The 12,507-nt window shown below is 38.7% G+C and overlaps 1 protein-coding gene across 2 annotated transcripts in view; it reads right to left on the minus strand.

Moving 5' to 3' along the window:
* The window catches only part of mnb (minibrain), a 119,592-nt gene that overhangs the window by 57,264 nt on the left and 49,821 nt on the right, over positions 1-12,507 (minus strand). For both annotated transcript variants that reach the window (XM_089591279.1, XM_089591278.1), the window contains exon 2: positions 11,126-11,927. In XM_089591279.1, the coding sequence (XP_089447405.1) occupies positions 11,126-11,309 (184 nt within the window). In that variant the 5' untranslated portion in view covers positions 11,310-11,927. The remainder of the gene's footprint in view (positions 1-11,125; positions 11,928-12,507) is intronic.

Here is a 12,507-nt window from a genome sequence, read left to right on the forward strand (position 1 = left end):
TACCCCGCATAAGAGGAAAATTAAGTGTTCTCGTGGATGATTTTAAGTACTTAATCATGGGTTTCAGGAAATATTTCAAAAATATATAAGTAATTACTTGAAAGTTTTAACAAAATCTGAAAAATTACGTCGGTAAAAATACAATATTTGAAGTAGAAACTTGAGAAAAAAAACCGTGGAGGAAATTTTTTTCAATCAACTTTCTTTTTTTTCTTCAAGGTAATTTATTTCATGTCACATATAATTTGCTACACTGTTTAACGTTGTTGTTGTTGTTTTTTTTTTTTTTTTTTTTTTTTCTGTGACGTTAAAATAATGAGTTTTTGTCGCAAGACCCCTGTTGGGTCCACACTGAAAAGAAAAATTGTCGCTTGAAGAAGAATCAAATTTTCCGAAAAATATTCAGGAAAAGTAAAAGAAAAACCATTTGAAATGAAGCTCCGCATATTCTTGCAAATGAAGCACAAAATGCAAGACAAACGCGCTTGACAGCATCAGCAACAACAATGATTTCCAAGACTAGAGGAGCAGCTGTTGAAGTTGAAGGAAAAAAAAATAAGGAAGGAAGAACGGGACCAAGAGCTAAGGGGGGGAGGGAAAAAAAGCAAAGTCTGGCCAAGAGAGAGCCGACAGCGAAACGAAAAAGAGAAACTCGACGAGCAGCCGAGAAAACCGAGGAGAAAACAGAGAGAGGGAGGGAGCAGCAGAATCAGCGCGGAGAGCAGCGGAAGAAGAACGGACGAACAGACCGGCAGAGAGGTACGTGGAGAGCCGGTCTTGCTTCCTCCTCGCTCGCGCGGAATATCGCGTATTGATCGCGTCGGCGCGCGCGCCGTGAGTCGGGAAGACCGGAGAGAGAGAGAGAGAGAGTACACCGTTGCACGGGGGGTGGAGCGCGCACCCAAAGAGTATGCCTCCCTGCTGCTGCTGATGCTCTTGCAGCTTCTTGCCATGCCGGTGTATATAGTATATACTCCTCGAATTCTCTCTTTCTCTGTATAAGGTACCTCATACTTACTACCACGTATAGGGTATAGGTATATCATACTGATGGTGCTGGTGCCGAATTGTAAACATGCAGTAGACACACGCGAAGAGAGAACTATACTCTGTGCGTTACACTGCTGCTGCTATGCGGGCGGAGAAAAACGTGAGCGGGAAAAAGTACCTATACATACTTCTCGCGCGTGTCTTTATTGAAATTCGGATCCAGGTGATCTATACTTAATTGATCCTGAATAAATGTGTGAATGAAGCGTAAATCAAAAATCCCATCAAGATGCTCTCTTTTCTTTTTTTGGCAAATTTTTATAGGCATGATAATTAATGTGATTCGCTCGAGAATTCGCGTAGCGGATTGACTCTCCATTTGGATCACTTTTTTTTTTTTTGTTTTTTGTTTTTATATATTCGAGCCACGTCATCGGTAAACCGTATCTATGGTAAAAGTATTGTGTGTAGACTCTGTTGGTTAAGTTTATTTCTGGTTATTATTCGATTTTGTATGTGGATACAACACCTATATATATGTGCTTATGGTTTGGTAATTGATGTCTTTTGTGTTTTGGGCTACAATTTTCAACAAATATAATTTTTTACTGAGGCTTGGATCACTGTAGGATTAGATTAAGCATATATAAAGCTTAGTGAATCGCATTAAATTCTAAATTAATAAAACTATATTTGTTTTTTAAAAGATTGATAAATATTTACGTGACGAAGCCTGTAATGTGTACTTTAAATTCTAATAATTTCGATTTAATCATGTAAATAGTTCAGAATGAATGGTTTTGAAATATTTAAATACAAAAACAAACTAAATAACATACGTAACGATATATTTATTTGATTCAAATTAATTTAAATATTGATGACTATTATTCAAGAAATTATATGACAAAAAATATGAATGCACGTTAGTAACGACGAATTTAAAAAATAAAAGGTCAAAGCTTTTTTAATACAGGTTACATAGTTCCCAAATTAACGGGTAATCATATCAATACGTTAGTTGTACCTTTAATATTTTCTCGATTATCATATCAGTAGGTAGTGACCGGATAATTAACAAGGGAAAGTTTATAGATACAAAATCGATAAAACACACAAACTTCCTACTAAAACACCAAACTATTAAACGAAAAATAGTTTTGTAATCATAGTATTTATCCCCGATAACAATCAATCTACAAAAGCTGAAAAACCAAACACTGTATACACACGCACGCACGTTGGGTGTGACGTAACGCGTGGACTGAGAAGAAGAAAATGAAGAAAGTCCATGCTCAAGCAATATCGAATAACTGAGGAAAACAATTTTTCTTCAGTCATTCAAAATTGTGACACCGAAAAAGCAGAGCTCTTCGAAGCTCGCCTGAATTCTAATGGCTCAGACGCTCGTGAAGAATACTTAATTTAGTGCAGCCGTGGTTTATTACGAAAAAAAAAAAAAGAAAATTCCAACTACAAGTTGTCATCCCCTAGCCATTAGTGTTATCAAACAACTTATCACCTAAACTAATATATTTTTCTTCTTATCCAAGCAAAGCTTTTGGTTTTCTTTAAAGAGTCATTCGCCACATCTTAATTAGGTTAACGAAACTATCTAGATTCAATGTCATTAAACACACGTGATTTATAATCGATTGACCAGAACATCGTTCGACTTTGCTTATCACTGACGAAGATCGATGTTATCAATGAAAAGAGTAAAAATATACTTGTACATTTATCTACACAACAAAACACAAACCACATCAAACGTTATCGGATACTGACATTAAACGTATTTTAAACACCACTCTTTTTCACAAGTACGTTACGGTTGACTTTTTTTTTCATTTCTATTTGGAACAATAAATCTCATTAAATTAGGTTTTAATCATTCGCATGAAAACTCAAACACAAACAAGTGTAAAATAGGAATAGACTTGTTTATGTCGAGCGGGAAGAAGACAAGTTCGAATGGACTGGGAAAGCAGGGAGAAAAGAATTTGTACTTGCACCCTCAAAAAATTTCAATAAATGAAGTGAGTGCGAGTCACTTGATGCCTGAGGAACGGTTAATTTTCTGTTTCGATCGAACGATACATAGACGTGACGAGTGGACGCATCTCGCTATATTTGTAGGTGGGGCGAATGGTACGTTGATTGTTGCGGAGGGGCAATGTCGTTGGTAAGAGAAGAACCCAGTAATTGCAAAAAAAAAAAGTTAGAACATCGTTTAACTTTACAGCTAATAGTCGATTAACTGGCGTAAAATGTTTAGTTTTATGTAAAGTCTTCTAGTTTTTCATAGACTCTATCCAAAGATGGAAAATTCTATGATTTTCTCGCAAAGAATTCTAATTCGAGTGAAAAATTCCAAGACGCCTTTAACCAGCAAGAATGTGTCAAAAAAACTTCCGGCAAGTCCGTTTGTTTTTGTGCTCACATTATTTCTGTTATATGTTTTACGAGTAAGTATATACGAATTCCAAGTCGTAAAATTTAAGAAAAAATTTTCATAAAATTGTATTTTTCAGCTTGAACAAACAATGTTTATTTTGAATAAAATGAAAAAATAGTAGTTTTCGGACCTGGTGACGCATGTCGCCAGGGCAAGCACCAGCCCCAAGTACTGTATCGGCTCCTCGTTTACCGATCGTTTGCATTCTTTGCTAATCTAAAGAAATTAAGTTCGATTGAACGCGAATGAGTGTGTGAGGGAAACCGAGGGGTAAATGCGTGTTTTTACTTGTTTCTACCATCGTCCTTCCTCACTCCGAGCTCACCACACTCTCGCCCCTTTGATTAGACGTTTGTTCCCGACCGCAGTTTCGCCGTGAGGTAATCGAATCCAACGAGTATCAATATTTAAAGGAATTATCAGAAAACCGTGCTTTTGCGGGTCGACACGTCTACAGAAACAACAACAATAGCTTATCCAGTTTTAAAAATCGAACATCGACAACCGCCTCGTTTATTTTTGAAGTTATACTTCTAGAGTAAACCAAAAATTTTTAATTGGTGACATTGAGAAAATATGTAACGGAAGTGAATTTTCATTTTCTCCTCCCTTTCCCCACCGTTCCATCAAAGTCCATATCTGAAGAAAGAAAATATTGGTTTTTATTGAATTTTGTTGTTTCATAGAAGGTATATTTATAATCATAATCATATTGTTTGCCATATAATTCCATAAAAGTATAACTTCATACTTGGATACCCAAGCACCCACTGTGCACTGGTTTTTTGACAACTTTTTCCAAACTTTTCAACACAAAATTGAACCTCTCCGTCTATATATCCGATAACCCGAGGTCAGCAGGTATAATGAGCAGATAGCTTCCGATGTTGTTGCTCGTGCGCTCTCTAGCGCTGAGGAGAAGTAGGATAATCAGCCCTGGATGAAGGATAATTGCGGCTCAAGCGCTGAAAGGAGCTAAATCGCGAGATAGAAGGATGATGGGAAGACAGAGGCGCTCATTTCTTTCCACAATAACAGCAACAAACTACAACGTAAACGCAATTCCTTTTTTCTGCCCGCCTCCTACACGTATGGTATATATAGGTAATATAAGAGCTTTGGCAGTGCTGCATCGCGGTTGGGGGCAGGTTGAGCTGGGGGGCGCTTGAAAATTGGAGAGGTCAGTGTCGGAAATCGCGGGGGATGCTGCTATATACTGCTGCAGAGGCTCGAGTTGCCAGGGGAATAAAGGCTTGGGGGTGCAGTACACTCACATACACAAACATATCACTCTGGATGCGCATACACACACGCGTATGTATTCAGGTACCGTAAGCGGAGGGAAGTAACAGTGGTATAGCGAGAGAGAAATGGAGCTACATATATGTAGCATAGAAAGGACGCTGCTTGTTTTGCCGGCATTTATATATAGATCGCTGGTGTGGCACGTGTGAGGGTGTGGGTGTACAGTGTTACCACGCGGGCACCTCAAACCCCCGCAAGTCTCTCTATAGTGCCAAGTGCTAAGTGAAAGAAAGAGAGAGAGAGAGAGATAGATGGTTATATACAGTACTTCCGCCTGCACGCACGCGTTCAGCCTCGCATTCAGCTGCAAGCTCTCGATTCGCGATCAGCATGAGTTTTCACTACATTTCTTCACTCGGTAAGTAACGGTCGCAGAAGCACCCGCCCCTCAAAAACGTCCGAGGTCGGAAATGGTACATTACGTCACTATGGCACAAAGTACAAACGTAAGTGCCCGAAGGGCGCGCATGTTGTAGGTTGGTGCCCGAATCGCGCACAATGTTTTTCTTACCGAGGGCACAAAGTGCAATTTTGCGTCCGTGGGCACATTTTGCGCCCAGTTAATCACTTTGGGCCTGGAGGGCGCAAAAAACTTTTCTGCCCGTAGACCCAAAATGATTTCAAGAGCGCAAAGTGTGATCCGAGGGCACGAAGCGGCAATTGCACTTTGTGCACATGGTAAGAAAATTAATAGTTTTCCTACGAGTTTGAAAAGTCTTTGTTTGCGAACCGAGAGGTTTGCGGCCCGAGCCGAAGGCGAGGTCCGTAAAGGAGACTTTTCGAACGAGTATCGGAAAACTGCTTTTTCGCCCGAGGAAGTACCAGCCTCCCAAAACCACCCGAGGGCGGAAAAGTACTATTTCCTACCTCGAGCGTTTTTGAGAGGCTGGTGTGCCCTCGGTAGGAAAAATAGTATTCGCCACATAAGCGCTATCGCTCCGTGGTTACCTTACATCCCTCGGGCCCTGCTTCGCAGGTCCCTTGGGCCGCAAAATAGCCCCGGAGACGATGGCACTTATCCGACGAAAACTACTAATTCTTACCATGGGCCCAAAGTGAAACTGCCGCTTTGAGCCCTTGGGCCATACTTTGCGCTCTTGAAATCATTTTGGGTCCACGGGCAGAAAAGTTTTTTGCGTTACTTTTCTGCTCTAGGGCCCAAAGTGATTTACTGGGCGCAAAATTGCACTTTGCGCCCTCGATAAGAAAAACATTATACGCGTCTCGGGCACCAACATACTTACAGCAATCGCGCCCTTCGGGTGCTCATGTTTGTACTTTGTGCCCTAGTGACGTAAAGTACCATTTTTTTTCTATCACTGGCGAAATGCACCATCGATATGGGTGCACAAATGTGAACATGTATCTGATACTATAGTATACCTATTTTTACACATCATACAGTTTGTACATGTGTGACCACGTATGCAAGTGTACGAGGATAATAAAAAAAAAAAAATTTATTGCGAAAGAGGAGGAAGGGAATGCTGCAGCAGCACACCTCGCTCTTATATACATGAGTGTGCACGGCAACAGCGGAAGGTGAAAGTCTTAAAATTGCCCGAGAGCCGTGCTGTGCTGGCCGAGGTGCTGGCCACCCTTGCCCCTTTAGCTGAGTGGGGGCATCGGCCCAACTACTCTGCTGTTACCCATCTCTCAGATATGCCCAGTATATATATTTTTTTTCTCCTCACTTTCTTTGTACTACATACAGCATACAGCACCAGTGACCACATCTCGATGTTGATGCGACAATGTAAGAAAGAGAATAAAATCAAGCAGCTACACAATAGGAACGAGCGGAGGGAGTCTATATAGATATGCAATAATCCGCCAGCGGCGACTGCGGATTCGTGCCGGTGACTCAATGTTGCGCGACGACGAGATGTATACATATATAGGAAATCGAACGATGACAACGACAGCAGATATTGTCTTTTGCATATTTTATGCAGAAGTTTTGTTGCACTTGCAGCTTTTGAAGAAAGAGGACATGCTCAGTTTGACAATTTATTATCAAGAGTGCAGGTGCAGCATCACGTGCACGCAAGCGATAGGCAAACGATATTCTTGGGTATGTGTACCAAGGAGAAGTCGCACAAATTTCTAAAAATAATTGAAGAATCGCGAAACGACGTATTCATTGTGCTCCAAGATCATTACGAGCGAGTTGATAGGCTATCTTTTAAAATGGATAAAAAGTAGGAGGAAGTGTTTATGTGTATATTACATTTTCAATCGAACAAGTTTCAATCGAACAAAGTGCGTGAGGGTTAAATAAAAAGATATGGCGCAAAGGTTGTGCAATAAATTTGTTAACATACGTTTTTATTACTAATTTGCGTTAAGGTGGCTCATCACACCTGTTCTACCTTTTTACGTGACATCAGACTACCACGCCTAAAAACATCGGTAGAGAAAGTTGCCACAGTTCAAGTGACCTGTATCTTTTTATAAACAATAATCTAATCGATAAAATATTGTACAATATTGCCCGGAGAATCTACATTTTCTTGGTGTCATAAGCTCGTGATTTCTTTTTTCAGTACCTAGTTTTTTTAAGTATAATTTATGAGATATTGTATCAAATGTGACAAGATTGAATAGCCTCTTATAAGAGACCACGTTAAACATACATTTTTCAAGTAATTTGTATTGAAAAAATTGCCTGGCTACGTGGTTTGAAATTTTGTGAGATGATTCAGTTAATATTAAAGTGTTATTCTTGCAAGTTTTATTCATACTTAGAGTATTTTGATTTTGTGATGAGCTACCTTAACTCATGTGTCATCCATACAAGTGGAGGTTCCGTGCAACCTCTCAGTTTAGCCTTTGACCATGAGTTTTTACTTTCAGTCTTCTTGCACGGTATCTTTTTTTCATCATGCAAGCCATGATTCACATCTTCTCCTCAAACATTTTTTCACAGTGTAACTGTGACTGCAGCCAGTTTTCAAAGTCTGCCTGGATACGTGAGTGTTGCATTTTATACATAATACACCTAGTTACTTCTTTGCGTTCAGTATAGACTCGCACGTCATTTCGTTTCTAGTGATTCGATTTATAATTTTTTAATCCTGATTTTTCATGAAAAAATCTATTTTGTCCGTCATGTAGATCATCAAAAAAATATGAAGCATCTTTTTTTACGTAAACAAAAAATGACGGAGAGAGAGCATAATATAGCAGTTCAGGAGTGGGAGGCCAATGACGTCAGAAAGTCATAAAATCATACGTATATGAATTTAATGACTTTTTGGCGTCATAATATTCCACTCCTAAACTATTCTAATGTACTTTATCTCCGTCATTTTTATCAACCTAAAAATAAAAATAATAATAATATTTTTACATTACTTTTTGATAATTTACATGACCGATCAAAAATATTTTCCATGTGATATTTTTACTAATTGTTTTTTTCGATAGGGAACTGAGCGATGGGTGTTATCCGAATCATAACCACGTGATCTTAGCTGGAACCAATCACACAACGAATATTTCCTTTTTAAGATAGCAAAAAATAGTCAGCTTTCTCAACGTAAGTCTGTAGTGTACTCGTCATATTTATATTTTTAGTGTAGTTTATACACGTGACTTATGTTATAGACTCGAGCACGGACTTATTCAATTTGTTGGCAGTATGATTTTATTGTTAATAATGTAATGAATTATATTAAATGATTTTATTTTTTTTTTTTAGTAGCACTTATAGCGTAACGCTAAAACCAAAATTTTTGTAGGAAAAGGAGTGCATTAAAATTTGAAAAATTCGGAAAAAAAGTATTTGTCCCTAAATCTGTGTGTAAGTAATATCATAGTCTTTCATTTTTTAATTTTTTTATAAAATCAAACCACACATTGTCTTCATGTTGAAGGTTCTGTGACATTGATCGCTCGATCAAACAAGTATTATAACTAAAATTTAAAACGATAATTACACAACATATAATTTTTTTAAGAGGAAAAAAAAAAACAATTTAATACTTGATTTGTTTAAATAGCAATTTTTTTTAATTTTAACATATTAAGTATACTCGCTACGAGTTTTCCACGCACGACTATTCGCTATGCGCCTGTCATTTGGCGCTACCTGTCACTTTCACACATATTCTTATGAGAATGTAAAGAACTTTTGTCGACGGCGGCCGCTTTAACTATTTTGCTCTATAAGATTTAACACAAAAAATTAATGACAATGAGGAGGGCAGCACCGTAGATGCGCATAGCGAATACTGCTGTTGCTGCAGTCGGCCGCAGTATGTAAAGGTACCAACCAATACATCTACACAGCTAGATTTGAGCACCACCGTACCGTACCGCGCTTCCGTCTTTTAACCGCATTCCCGAGTGTCGGACGATGTATACAACAGCAGAGGCGCCTCTATTTTCTTTTCCTCCATTTTTCGTCAACATACCTTACACACGTGCTCAATACACACACACACACGATTGTCGCACGCTGCTTGGACGAAAGAAATAGAACATGACTGTACTATTCTTGATATTCTAGAGCTTTATAGCACACCACCAAAAGACAGATTACCTTTGTGTAGAGGGAACGCACGGATCTTTGCTCTCTCTCTCTGTCGCGCTCGAAAATAAATACATTTGAATAAGCCCCGAGTCCCCCCTCTGTATTTTTTTCGCGTTAGTCGCTTTTCTCTTTCGTCGCGCTCGTACCCATCAATCTTCCCCTTTTATCTTTTTTTTTTTTTTTTTTTTTATCTTCTTCCGCTCTACCTATCTTGGTTACTGCAACAGGGATTTTCTATTTTTCCCATCTACGCATTCTTTCTTTCTTGTAACGTCTGCGGCATGTGCGCTTAAATGAATCTCTCTTCTCTCGATTTCCATTAAAGATTAGTCAACTAATGGAAAACATTGATTCAATGAGTGCGTATCTCTTCTTAATGAACGATAAGGTCAAGTTTTTGAAATATGATTGTCATGGAAAATATTTTTTTTTAAAAGGTTACTAAACTTATGGTAACTTCTAGTTGCGATTTTTTTTTTTTTTTTTTTTTGTAAATTTTATAAAAATATGTAATTGAAGTATAGTTTTTTTTTTTTTTTTTTTTTTTTTTGGGGGGGGGGCATTACGTATTACAATTGAGTCTCTAATATGATGTAGCTCAGAAAAAATTTTGAGACCTTTTTTGAACATAAAACAGATACATTCTTTAGAGGGACGCACGTTAGAATACTAAAAAATTTAAGATTTGTTTTTAAATTTTTAATCTAGTACAGTTTTATTGTAGGCCCCAGATACGTGGAAAAAAAAAGAAAAAAAGTAACGTTTCCAATAATCAAAATCAAATTGATAGTATACAATAAGAAGAAAAGTATTTAATAAGTGAGTGAAATAATTATGTTGCGATACATTTCGTAAATAGATATCAGTAGTTTTCCTACGACTTTATCCAAAGGTCTACTCAAGAAATCAAAGAGCTCAAATCTATGCGATATAAGTTTTAAAATTCTTGTAAGTTTAATTGATATTAATCGCTCTACAGTTTGGACGCGGTATAGTCAAAATCACAATTCTTTATTAGATAATATCCAACATAGAGTTTTCCGAGGTGTTTGATTTCTTTGTGCTTCTTGCTTAACGCCCATGTCGATATTTCGTCATAATAGAGGTTTTCTGTCTTACAAAAGTGATTGTCACGTGACTTAAGCCTTTTTATTCGTTGTGATTGGTTAAGACAGATAAAGGATTTTGTTTGGCGGGATTTTCAAAAAGTTAAATAATTTAAATTGTTAGGTAACTGCAGTTGTATGAAAAAGATTTATAAAACTAAATAGTTCCGTTAGATGGACTATAAAAAAAAATGACTTCAAAACGATATGTAGATTTTCATTTATCATTATCGCACTTGCACAATAGTGCATTTAGTCGCTAAAACTCTCAAGTGCTGAAAATCATTATTCAGTGGTGTTAAACGTTAGATTAGAACAGGCGTTTATCTCAAGTTCTAACTTTGATTTATCAATAAAAATTCATTTCACAAATTAAACAATAAAAATATCTCAAATACATATGGACAGTATACTACAAATCATCTTCATTAATCTACTGTTTTTTTTTTTTTGCCAACCTTGATGGTAAAATATTCAACCATCATGAGGGGATTTATCATCGGAGAAAGGGTAAAATCTATGACTTAATATATTTACCTCTTTAATCTCTTAATAACAAATTTTTACTTGCTTTCGAATTGGTATACTTTATAGTTAGTGGTTAAAATGTTTTTATTTTTACTGTGTGCAAATTATAACTGTAGTTCTACTTAAAATGCATGAATGGCACATAAATGAATCAAAAATAATTGAAGAAAAAAAAAAAAAAAAAAAAAAACGAGTACTCACGTTGTTGTTGCTGTTGTTGCTTGTGCCTCGACTCCATGAGCAGCATTTGCTCGTGCTTGTGCCAGGCGGCGTCCGTCGTGTCGGTCCCGGCAACAATGCCCCGCGAGCCGGTGATCGGCGGCTGTATGGGCCCGCGACCCGCGCTGCCGCCACCCCCGCCGGGCCCACCACTCCCGTACTCCATGTTCGGCCTCTACCTCCCCCAAACAGCGCCGCGGGGAGGCTCTGCCCGCCAAGGCAGTCCTCGGCGCAGCTCACAACGACATAGGGCCCCCTACAGCGAGCCCGCACCCCAGCACCACCTCCACCTTCTCCCTAGTCCTCGATACTTTCTCCTCCCTTGTCGCTACAAGCACCACTTTTGGCTCTGCCTCTCCTCCACCCTCCGTTCTCGTCTCCGCTTGCTCTTCTCCTGCAGCCACCAAGCTCAGCTGGCCCAAGCTTCCGAGCTGTTGGACGTCATCGGGGTTGACCTTCACCAGGAGTCCGCTACAGTGCCCCACGCGCAAGACCACGACAATGACCGTCTTCTCTTCCGCTTCGCCCCTGATGACCCTCGTCCCCGCAGGGGCATACGAGGAGGCTGTTTGGCTCGGCGAGCTTTTCCACCCCGTGGTCCGGCTCCTCCCGGGCTCGCTCGAGCGCACGGCTTGCCTGTCCTTCGCCGTACTTGCGCCGGTTGCTGTTCACCTCGTGTGTGCCTGGCTGCGTTGTCTATCGACCGGGGCGCGATTTTTTTTCGTGGCGGAGCGGTGGCGGAGATGCTCTCTCGCGCGATCACCAGGAATTTATTGCGAGCGACCTGAAAATCAGAAAATTCGACACAAGCGTTAATGACTGGACGCGTTGGATCGATTCGTATACAAAAATTACTGGTCTAAACATTAAAAATTACTGTTCAAATAGTAAGAAGTCTCTAGACAACCGAATAGTACTAGATTACCATTCTAGCACAGTTATTTTTATTATATTTTTCTTTCAGTGTATAGCATTTACCCCTGGTGATGAACTTTCACTTTTTTTCTTTTTTTTTTTTTCATAGTTTGGCACATCAAAACTATCAACTTTGCATATAATTTTCTAGTTGGAACTTTCAGAGTAATAACCTAGAGAAATTAGTTTTTAGATGGGATATTTCAAAGGGATAACGCTGAGTTTCAAACAACATTATGAATAACCCGTGTTTTGGTCTAAAAAAATATATATAAACTTTGCGGTACCTACTCTTAAATAATGCAAATCAAACGGGCACATGAAAATACGTGATTACAAATATACAAGACAATTTTTGTAGCGCTATAGTTACTTATTTGCTGAGAAATCAGGTGAAAAATCATTTCCCTAAAATGTAAGTGCTTTCCATAGCCATCATGACTTTTTAT

Source organism: Copidosoma floridanum, unplaced genomic scaffold, assembly GCF_036245765.1.
Source record: "Copidosoma floridanum isolate Cflo_tuat_1 unplaced genomic scaffold, Cflo_Japanese_pri ptg000013l, whole genome shotgun sequence".
Lineage (NCBI taxonomy): Eukaryota > Metazoa > Arthropoda > Insecta > Hymenoptera > Encyrtidae > Copidosoma > Copidosoma floridanum.